Source organism: Nesoenas mayeri (genome assembly GCF_963082525.1).
Source record: "Nesoenas mayeri genome assembly, chromosome: 25".
NCBI lineage: Eukaryota > Metazoa > Chordata > Aves > Columbiformes > Columbidae > Nesoenas > Nesoenas mayeri.
The window spans coordinates 2,376,619-2,398,654 of NC_137549.1; the positions used below are offsets into that span (position 1 = coordinate 2,376,619).

The 22,036-nt window shown below is 59.9% G+C and overlaps 1 protein-coding gene across 1 annotated transcript; it reads right to left on the minus strand.

Moving 5' to 3' along the window:
- Positions 1-2,398: 2,398 nt before the first annotated feature.
- LOC308049487 (unconventional myosin-Vb-like) lies at positions 2,399-17,309 on the minus strand (the record flags this gene model as incomplete). The annotated part of the gene is made up of 36 exons (XM_080359169.1): positions 2,399-2,557; positions 2,637-2,717; positions 2,844-3,018; positions 3,096-3,366; positions 3,748-3,898; positions 4,096-4,185; positions 4,472-4,623; positions 4,796-4,951; positions 5,160-5,253; positions 5,449-5,635; positions 6,166-6,263; positions 6,346-6,573; positions 6,978-7,088; positions 7,302-7,447; positions 7,560-7,653; positions 7,779-7,988; positions 8,693-8,932; positions 9,010-9,166; positions 9,807-10,018; positions 10,697-10,808; positions 10,886-10,972; positions 11,108-11,205; positions 11,335-11,484; positions 12,085-12,168; positions 12,932-13,054; positions 13,128-13,268; positions 13,573-13,654; positions 13,836-14,101; positions 14,215-14,327; positions 14,680-14,787; positions 14,972-15,053; positions 15,259-15,399; positions 15,591-15,747; positions 16,254-16,398; positions 16,490-16,652; positions 17,157-17,309. The coding sequence occupies 36 exons, from the start codon at positions 17,307-17,309 to the stop codon at positions 2,399-2,401; spliced, it is 5,217 nt and encodes a 1,738-aa protein (XP_080215295.1).
- Positions 17,310-22,036: the final 4,727 nt, after the last annotated feature.

Consider the following 22,036-nt stretch of genomic DNA (forward strand, 5'->3'; position numbering starts at 1 on the left):
GGGACCCTCCATGGACACCTCCGAGCCGGCCCCCAGCGCCCACGGCCCCGGTTCTGCCCAGCGCCGTATGTGCCGGGGACAGGGGTGGCGGGTGCTGGGAGTGCCCGGGGTCGAGGATGGCGAAGGGGCCGAAGGTGCCGGGGTGTCCGAGCAGACAGGGGTGCCGTACCTGCTGGTGGGGCCTGGGGGGCCGGGGGTGCCCCCCCCGCCGGGGGTGCCCAGGCTGCGGGGAAGGGCTGCTCCTGCCCGGGCAGTGGGCACAGGGGGGCTGAGCCTGCAAGAGAGACAGGAGCCATGGCCGGCACTCACCTCCGCTCTTGCCCCCAGGAGCGTCCCGGGCTGCAGGGGTTGCGGTGGGTCCCTACCTGGGGGGCAGAAGCTCTGGGGGAGCATAATCGGCTGCAGGGGCTGCAGGAGCTGAAAAACCGGGGGGGCCCGGGCGCCACGCGCTGGGAGCTGCAGTGGTGGCTGCGCCATCGTCCCTCTGGTTCTGGTAACTAAGGACTCTTTGGGTGTCCCGGGATGGAATGTTCGGGCTCCCCGTGTTCCGCCCCAGCCCAAGAGCCTCCCCAGCTCCTCCTGGGCAGGGAAAGGGTTCAGGGGGGCTGGGCTGCCCCCGGCCCCCACGGGCGGCTCCCAGGGGCTGGGGCTGCAAGTGCCTTTGGCTGGAAGCCTTGGGCCGTTCCCAGAGCTGGGACATCCTTGGCATGGGGGGACTTGGAGGGACGAGTCCCCCGCCTGCAGTGCTGGGCAGGAGGGTCCGGGCTGGGCAGGAGGGGTGGGCAGGGCAGGCGAGGTGGAGCTGTCGCACGGGCTGGAAGGGAGAGCTTGGATGCTGCAGCCCTTCCAGTCAGACGGGAGGGGGCTCAGAGCCCCTGCGGGAGGGTCAGGGGAACAGTTTCTTCCCCAAAGGGCTGTGGGGCATTGGAACAGGCTGCCCAGGGCAGTGCTGGAGTCACCATCCCTGGAGGGTTGGACAGACGGACATGAGGTTCTCAGGACATGGGGCAGTGCAGGGGTGGGCTATGGTTGGACGCCATGAGCTCCAGGGGCTTTTCCAACCAAAATGATTCTATGATTCATGTTGTTCCTGATCATTCCACGATCATCTCTGTGTGCAGTTTGATTTCCCAGCCGGACTGGGTGTGCAGGATCTTTGGTTCCCACATGAGGGCTCTGTCCGCATTGGCAAAGGCCACACGTCGGGTTTTCCAGCAGAGCCCATCCTGACCCAGCCCGGCCCGGGGAGAAAGTTTCATGGGCTTGTTCCTCGCCCTTGAGAGAAATGGGGAGAAACACCCGCACAGAGTGTTCCATGTGGTGCTGAGGGTCCCTGCCAGTCACTTGCCTGTTTGCACTCAGGAATTGCTTTGGGCTGCACATATAATATATAATACATTTTGTGGTTTGCATTGTTTGCTTTGTTTGGGTTTTTTTGGGTTTTGTGTTTGGTATTTTTTTTCAAGTTCCTTTTGCAGGGGCCAGTGAGAACTTGATGACCTGAACCCAGACTTTTGGACTCAATGCAGCACTTTTGTCCTGTGCTAAAACACATTGGCCTGGGAAAGGAAAAGAAAGACGGAAAGAAGAGAGAATGACAAAGCAAGATAAGGTGAAAAGAGCAAGGGGGATGAGAGAGGGGGCGATGTGTCCATTGTGGGGACACACAAGGACATGAGACTCTGGTGGCCCCAGCCTCCCCCCTGCTGCCAACGTCCGTCACCACCTATGGGCACGAGGGGCCACTGGGCCCACTCAACGTCTCCGGCACGGCCACCACCATGGGGACAGGTCCTGTGGGACCCTCACTATCCTCCAAATCCTCTATGGGCCACCTGCCCTTTGGGGAAAGGGGAAAGAGCATTTAGGCTGGATTTTAGATTCAGACCAGACTTAACAGAGAAATGTCTTACAATGAAGGTGGTGAGACCCTGGAAGAGGTTGCCCACAGGACGTGTAGAAACGCAACCTCGGAAGCATTTTAAGTCAGGTTGGATGGGACTTTGAGCAATATTATCTAGTGACAGATCTCCCACTTGCAGGGGTTGGAACCACATGACCTTTAAAGGTCTTCTCCAACACAAACCATTCCATAGCTCAAAAAAACCCCAGCAATGGTCCTCAAGGTCCCCCATCTCAGCCTGCAAATAGCACAACCACCCCAGACACCAAAGTTATCTGCAAAGACTTTTAATAACCTCAAAGGATTAAAATGTGGCCAAAAGCCCCAGCACAGACTGCCATGGGCCCCGGCTGTGCCATAACATGCACCTGGATTTCAATAAATAAATTGCTCAACAGAAGAACAACATGCGCAAAAGTGCTGCCCCCAAACCTCCATGGCCTCCCCAGCCCTGGGGGTTCAGCCCCCTCACTGTGGCCCAGGGCCGGGCTGGGCTCAGAGGCGGACGAGGAAGGGCAGGTTGAGGGCATCGGGGATGTGGAGCTCGTCCAGGTGCAGGGGGGATGCGGCGAAGGGCAGGTGCACGGGGAAGAGGTGGCTGGTGTCCACCAGGAGCTGGCCGGGTCCCCCTCCATACTGCTGCTGCAGCTGCTCCTGTGGGGACACAGAGCTCATGGTCAGGGCTGCCCCAGGGAGGCGGCCCACGTGGGACAGTCTCCCGGGTCACACTCACCTCCACGCTGCTGATGAAGCTGGGGCTGATGCGCTCCTCCAGCCCCACCGTCGGGGTGTAAGCCCGGAGGATCTTCACAACCTGGAGAAGACGATGGGGACCATGAGCAGGGAGGGGCTGGGTACATCACTCTATCCCACCCTAGTGCCAGAGCAGCCCTGGGGAACCCCAGGAGAGGGTGAGGCAGCGAGTCCCAGCCCCCCATACCTGCTGGGGTGACAGCACCGTGCACAGGCTGCAGAGCGCTCCAGCATCTTCCTTTGTCACCTTCTTCACCTGCAGCAGCTGCGCAGCCTGGAGCAGGGGCTCCAGCACCTGCTGTGCCCCACTCTGCTGCAGCCCCTGCGCCCGCAGCCACTGCTCCAGCTGGCTGATGTTGTATCTGCCGAGACAGTGGGTCAGGGGGGACATGCCGTGTCCCCACTCCCCCAGGTACCCCCATCTTGCCCAGGGACTGACCGGAGCTGGATGCCACGGCTCCAGGAGCACGTGTCCTTCCTCAGCAGCAGGTAGTTGAGGGTGGTGCCGCTGATGAGGAAGAGGAGCTGTCGCAGGACCTGGTGGCCCACGGCGGGGGCCAGCCCATGGCGGTCCAGCGCCGCACGAAAGGAGCCCAACTGCTGCAGGAGCTCGGGCAGCGTGTGGGCAGGGGCTGCCGAGGAGCGGCGGCGGCCGGGAGGGCAGGAGGAGGACAAGCCCTGGATGTGCTCACTCTCCAGCATTGCGGCAACTAAAGGGTAGAAAAGGCTCATCAGAACAAGGCAGAGACCTGGGTTTGTGTTTCAGGCAGTCAATGCACCGGTGCTTGGCTATGTATCCCAGCTGGGGATGCAGGGGCCGATGAAACCTCCAGGACAGGGTGGCCTAGGGGCTGGCCCTGCTCTGTGAGGTTTCAAAGCAGGGCACAGGGGAACAGAGCTCCCCATGGCTGCAGCCCGAGGTCCCTGGGGTGCTGAGGCCACTTTAGCTCCCAGCCAGGATGTTCAAGGAGCAGATGGAGGGACCTCCAGTTCAGAGTCCACCTTCCCCCTTTGGCACAGCCCCTGCAGCAGAACCAGGAGCTCACATGGCTGAATCAGCACCCCCCAGTGCCCCCCAGCCCCGGCCATACCAATCATGGGTTTGAGGCGCTTCTCAGCGGTGCGGATGAGCTGCTGGTAGAGCTGGACAGCCAGGGCACCCAGGCTGCGGCAGCAGCTCTGCGGGTCCACGTTCTGCAGGCGATGCTCGTTCTGCCGCGCCGTGTTCCCCTGCCCGTAGCTCTGCGGGCACAGGCTGGGTCAGAGCCAGCACTACTGGGGGACACAGCTGGGTCCCCAAGCAAGAGGGTGAGCCCAGTGCATCCCTGACTACCTGGGGTGGGGGCAGAGAGAACGTAGTCCCAGATGGGGACAAACCCTGTCCCCACTAAGCTGCCACCCTCCCAGGGAGGTGACAGAGACCAGCAGCCCAGCCCTACCTCATCCTGGCTGTACTGGCGCAGGCAATTCTGGAGCCGGCAGGTGTTGGCGAGCCAGAGTGTCACCACATCAAAGTCATCACTGTGCTTCTGCGGGAGGGAACAGAGAGCACGGGGGTCAGCGGGGCTCCGCGGTGACGGCAGCAAGACCTCATGCCCCGTGGTAGCTCTGTGAGCCATGTGTAGAGCTGGCAGATGTTTTTCTTCTTACAGGAGCCCCATGGCACCCAGGGCCACCACTCACCCCCCGACATGCTCAGGCTGGACACTGCAGTCTGGCACACGCTGTGTCCTGGTGCTGCTGCCCCAGTGCCACCCCCACCTTGCCCAGTGAAGCTCCTGCTCCTCAGCCCAGCTCACACCCCAAGCCCAGCACCTTCATAACCCTCTTGATGGCATCGATGGCTGCATCCAGCAGCGCGCGGGCCCGTGGCTCGTCACCGCAGTGGTCCGCGTGCCGAAAGCAGAGGAAGAGGACATAGGCTGGCAGGTCTGGGAGCGCCCCAGGGCTGCTCTGGGGTTTGTAATCTGCAGGGGAAAGCAGGACAGTTGGGATCCAGGCAGATATGGAAAGTGGGCACTGGACTGGGCAGGATGCTGAACCAGCAGTACCAAAAAGGATAAGCCCACACAGTGGGTGGCAAGAAATCTGAGCAGGGATCAAGCTGGGGGAGAGAGTTTCCCTCTCTCCAAACCCTACCTGTGATGATGGCCTTGATAATGCGTCCTGCATCCTCCATCCTCCACCGTAGCATGGCCTGGGATGTTCCAGCCAGGGACGGGACCATGGGGGACTGGGACAGGACCAGAGCAGATGTTGCCAACTCCTGCGCTGGCCCAGTAGCCTCTCTCTTCACTGCGGGAGAGGAGAGCAGGTCACATCCTGCTGTGTCCTAGCCTGTAGGACCCCAATCAGGTCCCCTCAGCTCAGTTCAAGCTGATGTTCCCCAGCATCTGTCTGGGGTGACTCTGCTCCCCATGTTGAGGTTGGGTGATGCTCCATCCCAGACCAGGCTGGTCACCCTCCACCCAGCCCCACACCTCCCTCCCATGTGAGCACTTGCCTGTGAGCTCCTGGATCTGCTTGGCATAGGCTTTCAGCTGCTTTTGGAGCTTCAGCATGGTCCTTCCCTGCTTCTCCAGCTTCTGGGCCAGCTCCTGTGCAGGGACAGCCCCAGGAGGGCTCAGCCAGCCCCCCCCCCCCAGCTGGACACCCCCACCAGCACCCCCCAATGGAACAGAGATGGGGGGATGCAACAGGGTTCCCCACATTGCTCCCGGCAGCTCACCACAGGACACAGGGCAGAATGCAGCCCCAAGCCCGGTCCTGCCTGTCCCAGTTCCCCTCCTTACCCAGTTCTCCTCCTTGAGCCGCAGGACATGCGTCTGCAGCCCCTCCTGCCCCTGGTGCCGCTGCAGGTCCTGGATGAGGGCTGCCTGCTGCTGGCTCAGCTGCTTGAGGGAGCAGATGTCGAGGTGCAGCCCTTCCACCTCCTCCTCGTGCTGCTGCTTCTCCTCCCGCAGCTGATTCACCAGCAGCCTGTGCACATAGACCCAGGGAAACTGAGGCACCGACCTCCAGCTGCTACACGAGGTGTTCTTCCTCCAAAACTCAGAGCTAGGAGCTCTCCCCCCACCCTGGAGGCAGCACAGACCCCACTGTGCTAGTGGAGCATCTCCCCTTGATCTGTTCTGAGCCCGGAGCACACAGGGCACATCCCAGGGGCAGGGTACACCAGCCTTGCCCTCTTAGGAGGCTCCTGCTGAGCCCAGGGCATCCCATCTGCTCATGCTGTGCCTGTGCTTGAAGCAAGGGGGGGGATGATCCAGCCCCCAAAAAACACAGCCAGGGCAACCCCATGGTCAGTGGGGCAATGAGGGGCTGCCCAGCCTTTCTCTTCCAGCACAGCTGGTGCTAAAGTACCAACAGCCCCTGAGGAGGTGGCTGCTTCAAAGAGCATTTGAAGCTGATAAAATATCAGGGAAAGCACCACAAGCAGTGTGGATCCAGTAGCCCCTTATGAGGAAACCACCCCCAGCTGGGGACCACCTCCCCAGGACCACATTCACCTGTTGGCAACCTGCACCGCATCATACGCGTGCTTCAAGTCATCATCCCCTGCCACCTTCTCCGGGCTCCTGCCCAGCCCCAGCAGCTCAGCGATGTTCTGCAGATGGAACAGAGCAGGATGAGGCCAGCACCAGCGGCCCAGCCCTGACCCTGCTCACAGCAGTGGGACAGGGGCTCACCCTGCGCTTCAGGAACTCCAGTGGTTTCCTCTCCTCCGGCTCCACGGGTGCCTTGGACCTGCGCAGCTCCTCCCGGGTCCGGGCCAGCTCCTCGTTGACAGCACTGAGCTGCCCCAGGAGGAGCTGATACGCCTTCCCAATGGGATCCTGCCCCACGCTGCTGTTCAGCAGCGCCTCACCGCTGGGCTCTGGTCCCTCTGTCAACGGCTGCCAGCGCTCCTCCGGTCCCTGTGTGCAGAGACAGGGTCGGGCATGGCAGCCAGTGCTGGGCACCATAGAGTCACAGAACAGTTCGTGCTGAAGGGATGATCCCAGCTCTCCAGTGCCCCCCCTGCCATGACAGGGACATCTGCACCAGCTCAGGGTGCTCAGAGCCCCGTCCAGCCTGGCCTGGGATGTCTCCAGGGATGGTTCACCCACCACCTCTCTGGCCAACCTGGGCCAGTGTTTTAACACCCTCAAGGTCAAAATATTTCTTCCTCATGTCCATCGGCAGAACACCTGCTGACACCCCTCTCCATGGGACCAGCCCCCAGTCAAGGGCTCCAGGGCACAGCTGTCCCCATAGCCAGGGAAAGGGACAGTCCACACATCAGCCCTACCTCACTGTCCCCACCAGTGTCACCACTAACCTCAGCCTGCTGATCAGAGCCATCTCGTGAGGGAGCTGTGGACAAGGACATGTAGCTGCTGTCGGAGCCCAGGAAGCTCTCCGACGAAGGGGATCGCCTCAAGGTGCTTTGCTGAGCAGGCAAGAGAAAACAAGGTTGTTCCCCCACACCCCAAGCACATGCTGGGCCATCAGCTGGAGCAGAGCAGCCACGGCCTCAGGAGGAGGCTTGGGGACCCCACTTCTCCTACAGTGTGTGCGCCGTGGACCCACCAGCACTGCTGCTCCCCACAGGGAACCCAGTGGGGTTTGTCCTGGTCCTCTCGTGTCCCTGCCAGCCCCTCACCCTGTGGAAGGCCACCTCGTCCCGCAGGTTCTCGTAGCCCTGCTCCAGGCGGGTGTACTCCTGCACCAGGCTCTGGTAGCGCGCCCGCTCCTCCTCCAGCTCCTGCCGCAGCCCCCAGCTCTCCCGCGCCGCACGCTGCTGCTGCTCTGTGGGCACAGACACCGCAGGCTGGGGACAGGCCAAACCGGGACCCCTCTGAGGGGACGTGCAGGAACACCTGAGCTTGCAGCACCAGCCCATACCAGGGACTCCTTTTACCTTCCAGATCCTGCGACTGCTCCAACATGCGCTGGATCACAGCATCCTTCTCTTCCCCCAGCTGCAGCTTCGTGGCTTCCACCTCTGCCAAGCGCTGCAGGAAAGCAGAGGGATGGGCACAATGTTCTCCAGGGAGCACCTCATGGCAGGAGACAGCATGTGGCCAGGTCCCTGAGATCCCCAGCACAACCTGAGCATCCCCCAGACAGACAGACTGACCTGCCTGAGCTCCTCAAGCTCCTGGCTGAGGCAGCTCTTCATGCTGAGCCTCTCCAGCTCGGCCAAACGCTCCTGCAGCTGCTGGACCTGGCTGTCCCGGGCCACCTCCTCCCGCAGGCGCTGCACCTCGGCCCGCAGGCGCTGCACCTCCTCGGCATGGGCAGCGTTCAGCCCCGAGAGCTGCTCCACCAGCCGCTGCTTCTCCTGGGCCTGGGGACAACAGGCAGAGCACGTCAGGCAGGTGGCCATGAACAAGGACACATCCCCACACATCTCCCATCAGTGATGGACCATGTGTACTCAAGCTGCCTTTCTGCAATGAACCTGGACACTCCATTTCTCACCCATCTCTTTGGAGCTCTTGGCTTCTGGCATCACCCCAAAGTAGGTCAGGCCTGGGAGAGCAGTTCTCCATGACATCCCACCCCACATGGAGCCACGTGTGAGCTTTGCTGTGGCTTTACAGCCCATTTCCCACCTCCTGGCCAGCCCCAACAGCAGGATTTTCCAGGCCTGCTTCTTCCAACCCCCAGAAATAAGGTCACACCAGAGGAACCCTCCACAGACACCCCCAGAAATGGAGCAGTGTCACCCAGATGGTGACAGCAGATGGTGCTGGCAGGACCATAGTGGGAGAACATGCCACACTGAGTTCTTCCCAGTGTGACACTGCTGCACCCAACCCAGCACTCAGGAGGGTGCCCAGCCCCTCCCAGCACCACATCCATGGCAAGCATTAGAAACCTCAGAATGAGCTCCAGATGCACAAATCCTGCCTGGGGACACATCAGGCAGAGTCAGCTCCCACCTCAGGACTGGGAGAAGGCTGGAGATAAGGGTAGATGTGGCTTTGGCTGCACAGGGACTGGTAAGAAGTGGTCAAGGACCCACCAAGTGCCCAATCCAGCACCCACCTGCTCATCCAGCCTGCACTGCAGCTGGATCACCTTGATCTCCATGCCCCTGTGCAGCTGCTTGTAGTGCTCGACTGAGCGCGCCTCGAGGCGCAGCCGCCGCAGCTCCCGCCGTGCCCGCGCCCGCCGGTAGCAGCACTGCAGGTAGATGACGGCCCCGCGCAGGCGGCCGTAGCGGCTCCGCGCCAGCCAGCCCCGCACAGCGGCCTGGAGCACCACGGCTTTCTGCTGCCGCACCATCTGTGGGGGGAGAGATGGGGCAGTGGCACAGCCCCCCAGGTGGGATCGGGGCACCCCCTGCCCTGCCAGGCTCCTACCTGCTGGTAAAGGCGTCGGGCAAACAAACCCCGGGCAAAGGCTTGGATGGTGAGGGTGGCCTGGCGCAGGCGGAGGTAGGAACGCCGGGCCAGAACCATCCGCAGGGTCTTCTGCAGCGTCACAGCAGCCCTGGTCCTTCGCAGCAGCCTGGCAAACCTGCAGAGAGCACGGACACAGTGACTGCAGGGAGTGCAGAGAGCTGGACAGAGGGTGACTAAAACATTCAGGTCTACAAAGATGCTGTGGGGTCTGGAACGTCTTATGAGGAAAGGCTGATAGAGCTGGGGCTGTTCAGCCTGGGGGATGCTGAGAGTGACATGATCAATAAATATCTAAGAGTGGGTGTCAAGAGAACAGACCAGACTCTGTTCAGTGGTGCCCAGTGCCAGGGTGAAGGGCAACGGGCACAGACTGAAACACAGGAGGCTCCATGTGAACATGAGCAGAAACCTGTGTGCTGGGAGGTGCCAGAGCCTGGCCCAGGCTGCCCAGAGCGGGTGTGGAGTCTCCTGCTCTGAGACATTCAGACCCCCTGGACCTCCCTGTGTGACCTGCTCTGTGACCCTGCGTGAGCAGGTGGGGCTGGGATCTGCAGAGCTCCTGCAACCCAACCAGCCTGGGATGTTGTGAAAACCTGCAGGGAGGGCAGAGCTGGGCAGGGGGTGACAAAGCCAGGAGCCCAGCCCATAGCACAGGGACACGCAGCTCAAAGCCCAGCCAGAGCCAGCTGGCCCCAAGGCTGAGCTCTGTCTCAGCTCATCGCAGTTCCCTCCAAGCCACATTGTCCCATGCTCACCTCCTGGCCAGCATGCCCCGGGCATGGCGCTGCAGACAGACGACCGCAGCGCGTGTCCGCGCGAAGTGCCGCCGCGCCAGCCAGCCGCGCAGGTGCCGCTGCAGCAGTGTGCAGGCCACCCGCAGCCGCCGCTGCCGCAGCTCCTCCAGCTGAGCCACCTGGCCAGCCCGGAAAAACACCTTGTTCTTCCCACACCGGTACTTGCTGGGGTCCTGCGTGCAAGGGTGGAGTGAGTGCCAGGGATAGAGTGTTCCCCAGCAAGAATCCCTCAGGAATGATGCTGCTCACGGCACCAACCTCCCCATCCAAGGTCCCTGGAGTCCAAGCTCCTTCTCATCTCACCCATTTCTGTACCCACTGGGCACCCACATATACAGTCATAGAATCATTTTGGTTTGAAAAGACACTCAAAGCTCATTGAGTCCAACCATAACCCAGCCCTGTCCCTGCCCCATGTCCTGAGAACCTCATGTCCGTCTGTCCACCCCTCCAGGGAAGGTGACTCCAGCACTGCCCTGGGCAGCCTGTTCCAATGCCCCACAGCCCTTTGGGGAAGAAATTGTTCCCACATCCAACCTCAACCTCCCCTGGCGCAACTTGAGGCCGTTTCCTCTGCTCCTGGCGCTTGTTCCTGGGGAGCAGAGCCCGACCCCCCTGGCTCCAAGCTCCTTTCAGGCAGTTCAGGGATCAGAAGGTCTCCCCTCAGCTCCTGTTCTCCAGCTGAACCCCCAGGTCCCTCAGCTGCTCCATCACACTTGTGCTCCAGCCCCTCACCAGCTCCGTTCCCTGCTCTCAACTCGCTCCAGCACCTCAAGAGCTTTCTTAAAAGGAGAAGCATTTGCAAAGGACACTCTGGTACCACAGCTGCACCCCCCAAGCAGGACCCTCACTTGGAGCAGTCTCTCCAGGGCAAGGCTGCAGATCTGCTTCTTGTTGGTGCTCCTCAGCTCCTCTCTGCTCACCAGAGCCCTGTACCTCTCCAGGAACTCCTGGTACGTGCACCTGTGGGGGGCAGAGGGGGGTCAGATGTGCTGTGGCTGGAGCAGGGAGCACCCAGAGTGCTGCTGAAGCGGGGGTACCTGGAAGGGTATCCCGAGGCGCTGATCCGGATGGTCTCCAGGACCCCGCAGGCTCGTAGCTGCTCCACTGCCCTCCTGGAGTCAAACCTGGGGCAGAGAGAGGATGACTCAGAATGGATCCCAGTCAGCCTTGCACACTCCAGGCTATGCAGAGCCAGGGCAGGAGGGACAGACTGGGGGACAGCAGTGCCCCACAGCATCCCCAGCCCCCCAGGCACTCACACAAAGGGCTGCTTCCCATCATTGGGTTTGATGCAGCGGACATAGTGCTGCGTGGTGCTGCCCAGCATCTCCATCAGCCGCTTCAGGGAGGCTTTGAACTGCAGAGGACAAGGCAAGTGGGATCAGGGCTGGTAGGAGCACCCTGGGGCTTGGGGGGGTTCCCCAGGCCAGGACATATATGGGCCCACCCTGGGGACTCCAGCACACGTTTCCCCCACACCCCGTACCTGGCTGGAGATGGACTTCTTGCTCTTTTGGCTACTGGGCAGTGATCTGCGGCTGGAGCGACCGGTCATCCTGGGCCCGCTGGACCTGCGGGACTGCAGGGACACGGCGCCATCCCCTTCCTCCAGGAAGAGCTCAGCGAGCAGGGCAGACTGCGAGAGCGGGGTGTGAGAGCCAGGCAGAGCTCCCAGCCAGCGCCACCCAGATTGCTACCAGCACCAGACAGCCCCAAACACCACAGGCTCCACAGGCGCCAGCCCAGTGCATGGTCCTCAGCCCTGCTACAGCCCACATGTGCCAGAAAATCCAGCCCAGGTGTACCAGATCCAGCTGTGCCCCTGGTGCTGTTTTTCCCAGGAAAAATTAAGTACAAGCCACAGGCACCTTCCCAGATGCGCTCAAGAACTCTCCAAGATGTCCCTTACCTTCTGCCAGGGCCACGCAGGGTGGAGGGAGAAGTGACAGCGTTACAGATGTGGCAGTAGCAGGACCCTCCAGCCCCCTCAGCAGGGACATGGCCAAATGTCCCCAAGTTAGGGAAGCCCAAGGCAGGGGAATGGGGTGGAGAGTACCCACATCTCAGCACACCCTGACCATGGCCAGTGCTGCACAGGGCTATGCCAGCAGACAGACAGGGATTTGCCCTGCATGTCTTGTACGTTCTACACCATCATCATCCCATCCCTGGGCTCCTGGACCCACAGGCCACCCAGGCTCTGCCCTACACAGCCCCTGCTCACAGTGGTTCTCACCTTGCTGGCTCTCAGCAGCCCCACCAGCTCCTCAGGGACAGCGTCCCTGTTCTTCTCCACAAACCCACCGCACTGGTACTCCACCTGGTGGGAGATGAGGCCAGTGCCAGCATTAGCCTGTTGCTTCCCCACCTGGTTTGGTGCAGGGCTCTGCTTGGACACAGCTTTTGGGAGAAGTCCTTGCAGGAGCCAGAGCTGGTGGTGGCCACGTTGCCCAGCTCCTGCCCTGCTGCAGGGAACCATCACAGCCAGAGTTTCCATATTTTTACCCCCAGCTAAAGAGCTGCAGCCCAGCACTTAGAATCACAGAATGGTTTGGGTTAAAAGGGCTCTCTGAAGCTCATCTAGTCCAACACCCCGCCATGAGCAGGGACATCAAATCATGGAATCATTTCAGTTAGAAGGGACCCTCAGGATCATCAAGTCCAACCATAACCAAACTCTAGCACTAAACCATGTCCCCAAGAACCTTGTCTATGTGCCTTTTAAACATCTTCACCAGCTCAGGTTGCTCAGAGCCCCGTCCAGCCTGGCCCAGGGTGTCTCCAGGGATGGTTCATCCACCACCTCTCTGGCCAACCTGGGCCAGGCTCTCACCACCCTCAGGGCAACAATTCCTTCCTCATGTCCAGCCTGAATCTCCCTCCTTTAGTTTAAAACCATCACCCCTTGTCCTGTCACAACAGGCCCTGCTCAAGTCTGTCCCCACCTTTGTTATCCACCACTTTAAAGCACATTTAGCAGAAGCAGAGCCAGCAGGACACAATCCCAGCTCTAGGTAGGACAGGCTGGGTGCCCACTGGTTCTGAGCCCCCATCCAAGGCTGGGCTGCCACAGCTTTCCCTACCTTGCCAGCGAAGTGACAGACAATGAAAGCATCCGTGGGTCTCTTTGGCTTCTGAAAATGGGAGCTGCTGAGGTGGGTCTGGTAAAGCTTCTGTGCCCAGCTCCCATCACTGCCTTGGGGCATCTGAAAGGCAAAGGGGTCAGAAGGGGAGCTCTGGGTGGTCACAGCTGCCTGGTCTCAGCACCACTCGCCCAACCTTGCACTCCTCATTCAACAGATCCAGGATGCCGAGCTGGCCCTCGATGAGCTCGATGCATGGCTGGTTGTCACAGAAGTCAATGAAGACCCAAGGGATCTCCTCGGTCACATACTCCTCCTGCTCCAGCTTGAAGATGTTCTGGCGGGCAGGGAGAACAGAGTGAGACTGAGCCAGGAGGGGATAAAGGTGACCGGCTACCCAGTACACTGAAGGTAGGGGTTTCCATATGACACCTGAGCAGCCCTTCTGGAGCAGGAGCATTTTGGGAGAAAGGAGGGGACCATGTCCAGCTCCAGCAGCCTCCCAGAGCCCCATGTTTGCAGGGACTGAAGCACCAGCCACATTTCAGGCAGAGAGCATCAATAGCAACATTATGGCAGGGATGTGCAGGGCCGATGCTCAGGTACCAACCAGCAAGGAGGCACATCTGGGTGACACTCACCAGGTTGAAGAGCTGCTGCAGCTTCTCATTGGCATAGTTGATGCAGAACTGCTCAAAGCTGTTGAGCTCAAACATCTCAAACCTGCGGGAAGCAGAGACCTGCCTGAGGGACCTGCCGAGCAGAGCCACCCACCCAGCCCCACTGCAGGCACTGGTGCTGCCCCATGTCTCAACCAGAGAAGTTGGTGGCTCCAAACCCACAGCTGACACAGGACCAGGACCACACTCTTCCATACAGCCCAGCAGATGGGATCTGCTCTTACCCGTAAATGTCCAGGATGCCAATGGAGGTATGGTGGCCCTCCAGTGATCGCAGGGCACGGTTGACCCTGCTCACCATCCACTTGAAGACCTGCCCATACATATGCTTGGCCAGAGCATCCCGCGAGTCGAGCGCCTGCTGCCTGGAGAGGGGCTTCAGGTAGGTCTCACCAGCAGTCACCAGCTTGCGGTGGCAGAGCCAGCGCGTCACCTGTGACACCTCAACGCCCAGTAGTGAGCAGAACATCTCTAGGGCTTCATCATCAGGCTGTAAGGGGACAGACGCTGTCACCATGGCATTGCTGAGATGTGGCTCCTGCAGCCAGCACAGCTCAGGGGACAGTTTGGGACATGGGGTGCAGGCAGCAGGTTGTCACCCACCTCCACGAAGCAGCCGTCTCCTCGGCGGTCCCTCCCTCTGACCATGATGTTCCCCAGGTGCAGGATGGCAGCCAGGATGCTGAACAGCTCCAGCTGCTCATCCTCAGGGACACCTGCGGTGACAACCCAGGCATGAGGGACCTCCCAGGCTCCCCCAACCCACGCAGGTCTGAAATGCTGCATTACACAGCCCAGGGCAACGGGAATGGCTGGTGACAACGGGAATGGCTGGTGACAACGGGAATGGCTGGTGACAACGGGAATGGCTGGTGACAACGGGAATGGCTGGTGACAACGGGAATGGCTGGTGACAACGGGAATGGCTGGTGACAACGGGGTTCCCAGCACTAGGGTGTCTGGCACCAGCAACTATTCACCAGCATCAGGGTGAGGGTGATGGGACAATCAGCCCTGGGGACCAGCCCTGCCCGCCCCCTCCCCACCTGTGCCCACCCAGGACTGTACCCAGGAGCAAGAAGGCATGCCGTGTGTTCTCCAAGTCGGCCGCATCACTGGTGCCTCGGGCAAGGGTGTCCTGGCCCTGGCAGGTGTAGTGGAAGGACTCCGCCCCACCTGCAGGTGACATGTGTCAGGCTGTGAACCAGCACAATCTGTCCCAGGGGGCTCCCAATCACCCACATCCCTCCCGGGGTGCCCACCAGCAGCAGAACCTCCTCCAGCACTCAGGTGGAGGGCAGCAGGGCCTGGCACTGCCCAGCAGCAAGCTGAGACACAAGGGGAACACGGCGGTACTCACGGAGCCCCAGGCCCTGGAGCTCAGGCAGGGTGGCCGAGGTGCAGAGCTGGTAGAAGATGTGATAGTTCCTCTCCGCTTTCGCCTGTGGATGATCAAGAAAAAAATCCCTGAGAAACCAGGTCACAATGGGTCACTCTGCTCCCCTGCACTAGTGCTGCAGCCCCAAATTTAAGGACAAGGGACACCTTCCCTCTCCCAGCAGCTCTGAGGGATAACCAGCAGGAGCACGTTCTTACTCGGAGGATTTGGGCTCTCAGTCCTGTCCACACACCACCCCAGAGACCCACCTGGAAGGTGACACGGGACTTCTCCAGCAGGTAGGTTTTGATGGTGGCCCCTGTGACACGCGCTTGGCTGAAGCCGATCTCAATGTACTTCCCAAAGCGGCTGCTGTTGTCATTCCTGGCTGTCTTCGCATTTCCAAAGGCCTAGTGGGGAAGGAGGGCAGGAGGTTTTAGTTTGCCCTAGATGTCCAGGTGCTCTGGAATAGGTCAGTCCCCTCCTGACATTTTACGGAGGGGACAGATATGGCATCACAGCAGGGCACAGGCCATGAGGAGCACAGGGACAGCCTGTGGGGACACCCCAGCTGTCCCCATGGATATCCCTGGGGACTCACCTCCATGAGCGGGCTGGAGGCCAGCACCTTCTCCTCCATGCTGGAGTCACCCAGGCAGCCCCCGACGGTGGTGAAGTATCTCATGGCATATTTGGCCGATGCCGTCTTCCCTGCGCCCGACTCACCACTGATGATGAGGGACTGGTTCTTCCCAAACCTGCCAGAGAGGGACATGAGCTGGGGACAACCTGCTACAAAAACACTCAGGGGTCTGAAACATCTTTCTGATGAGGAAAGCTGTTGAGCTGGAGAAGAGAAGCTGAGAGGGATCTGATCAATGGGATCAATATCTCAGGGTGGGTGTCAGAGGATGGACCAGACTCTGTTCAGTGGTGCCCAATGCCAGGGTGAGGGGCAACAGGCACAGACTGAAACACAGGAGGCTCCATGTGAACATGAGCAGAAACTTGTTTGCTGGGAGGTGACAGAGCCTGGCCCAGGCTGCCCAGAGCGGGTGTGGAGTCTCCTGCTCTGAGACATTCAAACCCCCTGGACCTCCCTGTGTGATCTGCTCTGTGACCCTGCGTGAGCAGGTGGGGCTGGGGATCTGTAGAGCTCCTGCAACCCAACCAGCCTGGGATGCTGTGACCCAGCAGGACCACTCTCCATGGACACACCACGGTTCAGAGAGGGTTTCAGCCCTTCCCTGAGTGATGCTCTCACCTCACCATCTGCTTGTGCGCCTCCTCTGCCAGCGCAAAGATGTGGGGATCCATGTCCCCCATCTCACGGCCACTGTAGGCGTAAATCACCTCCTCCTCATAAATAGGCAACGGCTTGTAGGGGTTGATGGCAACGAGGATGATACCTGGAGGAAGAGCAAAGGGCAGGAGGGGCCACTATTCCCAGGAGCTGCAAGGAAGGGGCAGGAGATGGGAGCAGGAGGGTTTGGGGCTCACCACAGTAGGTGTAGATGGCGTTGGCCTCCAGGAACCGCCGGCGCAGCGAGTGCAGCACGGCCGGCTCGTGCAGGTGGCTCAGGGCCACCAGGTCATCAGCACCCGAGAGGCAATCGGGGTTGCAGAGAGGTGGCAGCTGGGACTCGATGGGGTAGGCCAACACCTGTGGGGACAGAGATGGAGTGGGACAAGAGCTGAGCGAGGTCAGCAAGCCCTGCAAAGGCAGGATGGGTCTGCAGGAGGGATGTTGTTTGCAGGCCACATATGGGCTGTTAGTCATAGAATGTCTCAAGTTGGAAGGGACTCACAAGAATCATCGAGTCCAGCTCCTGTCCCTGCATAGTCACCCGGAACCACAGCCCAACCACAGCAAGCTGAGCTGGAGGCCTTTTGGGAATCAGGCAGCAAGGACCAGTTCACCAGGCAGTTGGGGACAGGGGACGGTCAAGGGACACAGGGCACGGTGAGCTAGAACTGGCCATGACAGTTTGGATTGCTGCTCAGACACCGGACAGGACACATCCAGGCAGTGTTTGAGCCTCTCCACATGCTGCTGAGGAGCCAGGCTGGTCTGGGGGTGCAGAGGTGAACCATCTCCCATCTGGGGATGCTCAGCCATGGGGGGAACACAGCAGGGACCCATGGGGCTGCACAGCTCCAGCCTTACCGAGCCATCGTCCAGGCAGAGATGGAGAACAGTGTCTCCTTCCTTGTAGCCTCTGGTTATTTCTGCCACCCTCCAGACATTGACAGAGTCGGGGATCCACACCCGGGCACCCTGCGGGGACACGGGAGAGAGGGGATCGCTGTGGAGCGCCATGGCCAAGGGACGAGGAAAGCATCTGTCCACCAGCCTCTGAACCCAGCATCACAGCCCACCTGCAATTCTCACTTCAGACAGCCAGCCCGGTACTCAGCATCGCCATAGCGGGGTGAGCCATGGACACAGCACCCAGCTGCTCTCCAGATGTGCATGAAGGTGCCTTTGTGGAGCCCCACTGCCCACCCCAGGAAGGTCAAACTTCTGCTGTCCTTGGCATGGGGGTCTCTGCCCCACAGCAAGGATGTGACCACACCTGCTGTGGGGAAGTTTCTGGACACACAGAAGATGCCAAGCACGGGCACTTCTGAACACCCAGCACACTGGGACATGGCCACATGGTTTGGCTGGGCAGAGATACCAGGCTTGGAAGCAGGTAGAATCACAGGATCATTTTGGTTGGAGAAGACCCTCAAGATCATTGAGTCCAACCATAACCCACCCCTGGCACTGCCTCATGTCTTGAGAACCTCATGTCCGTCTGTCCAGCCCTCCAGGGATGGTGACTCCAGCACTGCCCTGGGCAGCCTGTTCAATGCCCCACAGCCCTTTGGGGAAGAAATTGTTCCCAGATCCAACCTCAACCTCCCCTGGCGCAACTTGAGGCCGTTTCCTCTGCTCCTGGCGCTTGTTCCTGGGGAGCAGAGCCCGACCCCCCTGGCTCCAAGCTCCTTTCAGGCAGTTCAGAGATCAGAAGGTCTCCCCTCAGCTCCTGTTCTCCAGCTGAACCCTCAGGTCCCTCAGCCCCATCACACTTGTGCTCCAGCCCCTCACCAGCTCCGTTCCCTTCTCTCCACTTGCTCCAGCACCTCAAGGGCTTTTAGTTGCGTGAGCCCAAAACTGAACACAACTACTGGGTGGATCCAGACACCATCACCAGCTCTGCAGACCCAGCAACAGGCCAGAGAACAGGGACAGCAGTAAGAAAAATCACCCTGTCCTCTTTTCACCCCCAAAATTCTCAGCTCCCTGGGGCCGCAGCAGGCAGCCTCGTGCACAGGACCCACTGGTACCCATGGGACTCAGTGCTGCCAGCACCCTGCCAGCCTCAGTTTCCCCTCTGCAGACATTGGGTGCTGATGAAGTTCGAGTTCTGCAGCACAGTGAGCCCTGACCTCCCTCTGCACTCACACCTGAGCATTAACTTATCCCTCACACCTGGAGAAAGCCTTTTTAGAGCCACCTCCCAGGGAGCAGGACCCCACGCTCAGCACAAGCAGAGCAGCACAACACCATGGGGGCAGAGAAGTAAAAACTGGGCTAAAAAACCTCACACCCCTGCTGCAGGTACCCCATCAGTGAGCAAGACAGTGAATACTCAGCCCCAAGCTGGCACAGGCTCCCAGGGCAGGGAACCGCAACTTCCAGGCTGAGATGGGAGCACAAATCTGCTTTTGCAAACTCCAGGAGCTATTGCAGAGTGGGAATGGAGGTCTAACCCATCACTCCCATCGGTGTGCTGGAGCCAGCCTTGTGCCAAAATCCAGGCCCTGAAAAAACACCCTGTTTTCACCCATTTTGCAAATGCAGGGAACTTGGCTTGCAGCAAATGGCCTGCAATGTGTTAATGCATTATTAAAGCTGATCAAACAAGCACTGAACAGCCTGCAAATCCGGTGAGGGGGAAGGAAGGGGTTGAACTTCAGGTTCACATCCCAGGAGTCATCAGAAAACTGAAGGTCTGGCTTTGCAGTTGAAATCAAGAGTGGGCTGGGGCCACAAGGGCTGCTCCACAAAGGTGCGGCAGCGGGAAACCATTATCTTTTATGAGCAGTAGCTGCTGGGGGTAGTAAAAATTGCACCATGTGCAGCTTCCTGGCAAGACACTTAAGGATTTGAGTCTGAAATCACATCTGGACTTAAGAGCATCCCTGCCATGGCCCAGCTCCCCTCCGAGGGAGCGTGGGGCTGGCACAGGCTGGAGGTCCCGTCACAGCTCCATGGGGCGCTTGGCTCAGTCCTGCAGCCACTTTGGTCTCCACCTGGCCAGCTATTTGTGACAAAGCAACACACGATGCCTCAAGCACAGAAACCCTCCTCGCTTTGCCCTAGTTGGCACCTCAATCACAGCACAGCAGTGGATGCTGCACCCCTGACCCCTGCAGAATAATGTTGTACCCCCAGGGAGAACGGACCATGTTCTGGGTCTGTCCTACAGCTATAGTGATCATTTCTGATACACAGTAGCAAGAACAATAAGCAAGAACCTGTCCTGCCACCTGCTCACAGCAGCATCATCATGGTGCTGAGCTGGACCACAGTGCAGAGAGGACAATGCAGGTGAGGAAGCAGCTGCGCAAGGAGCAGGACAGGTGGGTGCCCAGGCAGCACCCAACCCTCCTCACCTGTGGGGAGCAGCCCTGTGAGGTGCTGCGGTTGCCAGACCCCCAAGAGCAGCCCAGCTGGGGGGCAGCACCCACACAGAGCGAACGCCCCACGGCTGACACCCCACGAGGCAGCCCGCACCCCAGGAGGTGACCCAAGGGGACACCCGGCCCACAGCACCTGCAGCCACCCGCGGGGTTAACCCCCCACCCAGGTCTGCAACAAGTACCCCAGGTCCCCCACCAGCACCCCAGGGTGGGACACCCCCGGTCCCCTCACCTGCACATACAGGTCCCCCACAGCCATGGTGCCCCCCCCGCTGCTGTGAGCGCTCCCACCCCCGCTGACCGCAGCCCCTTTATGGCCGCTAATTGCTGTTAATTGGAGGGGAGGGGGATTACGGGTCCCGCCCCGTTCCGCCTCCGGTTCCGCCCCACAGCCCCTCCCGGCCAGAAGATCCCCTGGGTGGGTCCCCCGACTGTAGCACCCCAAGGTCCCTCTCAGCTCGGGCACCCCAAGAGCGCCCTGTGCAGGGCACCTCGAGACCCCCCACTTGGGACACCCCGACAATCCCCATATGGGGGACCCCAAGACACCACTTGGGACATCCTGAGAAGCCTCATCTGTAACGCACTTCCCCGCAGCCCAGGACACCCCGAACTGCCCCCACACACACACACTTGGGACACTCCAAAAGCCCATCGAGGGCACCCAAAAACCCCTCCTATCTGGGACACCCCAAAACTGCCCTCATCCAGGGCACCCTGGGCCTCCCGGGACCCTGATCACCTGCACCCCAGGGTGCTTGAGGGCAACATTTTCCCCATAGAAACACAGAAAAGTTTGGGTTTATTTTTAAATCATCACTCTGGAGTTTTGTGACCAGATCCCCTTGAGTTTCAGGTGCTTGTGTGGTAATTAACTCCCCACCAGTAATCGAACCTGCATTGTGTAATGTTGTTGGAGTGCTGAATAAATTTGGATAAACCCCGTTTGTAGTTGGTTTCTGTTGAACAGCTCTGTTTGGAGCTTGTTGCCTGCCTAAAGTGACATTTGGGGTGTCTCTGTGCCCCCTCTATGTCTGCAGTGTCCCTGCTGTCCCCTGCCCCGGGGTCTGACCATCCTGCCTGTTCCTACAGGTCCCTGGAACTGGGCAGCTCTGCTCAGTGTCCCTGACATGGAGTGGCTTTGGGTGGTGGCTTTTGTGGCACTTGCCTGCTCCGTTCCCTACAACAGCACTGGGGACGGGGACAATGGTAAGAGAAGAGTTAATGACCATGAGCCAGCACTGGGCCCTTGTGGCCAGGAAGCCAATGGGACCTGGGGTGGGTTAGAAGGGGGTGGTCAGTAGGTCAGAGAGGTTCTCCTGCCCCTCTGCTCTGCCCTGGGGAGACCACACCTGGAATCTTGTGTCCAGTTGTGGCCCCTCAGTTCCAGCAGGACAGGGAACTGCTGCAGAGAGTCCAGCGCAGCCACCAAGATGCTGCAGGGAGTGGAGCATCTCCCGTGTGAGGAAAGGCTGAGGGAGCTGGGGCTCTGGAGCTGGACAAGAGGACACTGAGGGGGGACTCATTCCTGGGGATCAATATGGAAAGGGGCAGTGTCAGGAGGATGGAGCCAGGCTCTGCTGGTGACAACCAGTGACAGGACAAGGGGCAATGGGTGCAAACTGGAACACAGGAGGTTCCACTTAAATTTGAGAAGAAACTTGTTGGGGTGAGGGTGGCAGAGCCTGGCCCAGGCTGCCCAGGGGGTTGTGGAGTCTCCTTCTGTGCAGACATTCCAACCCGCCTGGACACCTTCCTGTGTAACCTCATCTGGGTGTTCCTGCTCCATGGGGGGATTGCACTGGATGAGCTTTCCAGGGCCCTTCAACTACTGACATTCTGAGATTCTGTGAATGGGGACAATGGGGACAGCGCTGTGGGGTACGACCAGGGACAGCCTGGGGCAGCTGCGATGGAGGTTTGCGGAGCCCTGGGGGGGATTTGGGGCTTTGCTGGGCCCGGTGCGGCTCCCCGCGGCGTTAACGCGGCGGCACCGCCAGGCGGCGCTGTTCGCACACGTGCAATGCGGCCGTGGCATCGCTCGCTGCCGCTTGCCGCCAGTACCGGGTCCGCGCATGCGCAGAGCGGTCCGCCCGGCGCGGCGCTCCCCGCCTGGCGCATGCCCAATGGCTCCTCGGTGCAATCCTACCTGGAAGCTGTTGTGGTAAAACCGGGGAATCTCTGTGTTTCTTAAACGTAAGTACAGAAATAAGAACCAGCTCGTTATCTTTGAGGTCATTCTGAATGAATCGATCTAGACATACTAATATTTCAAATAGCAACCAACCACAAGCTTGCTTTTAGTTGTCCAGGTTCCTCTTCCTACTTTTTAATTGTTATAAGTCTTAAAAACCA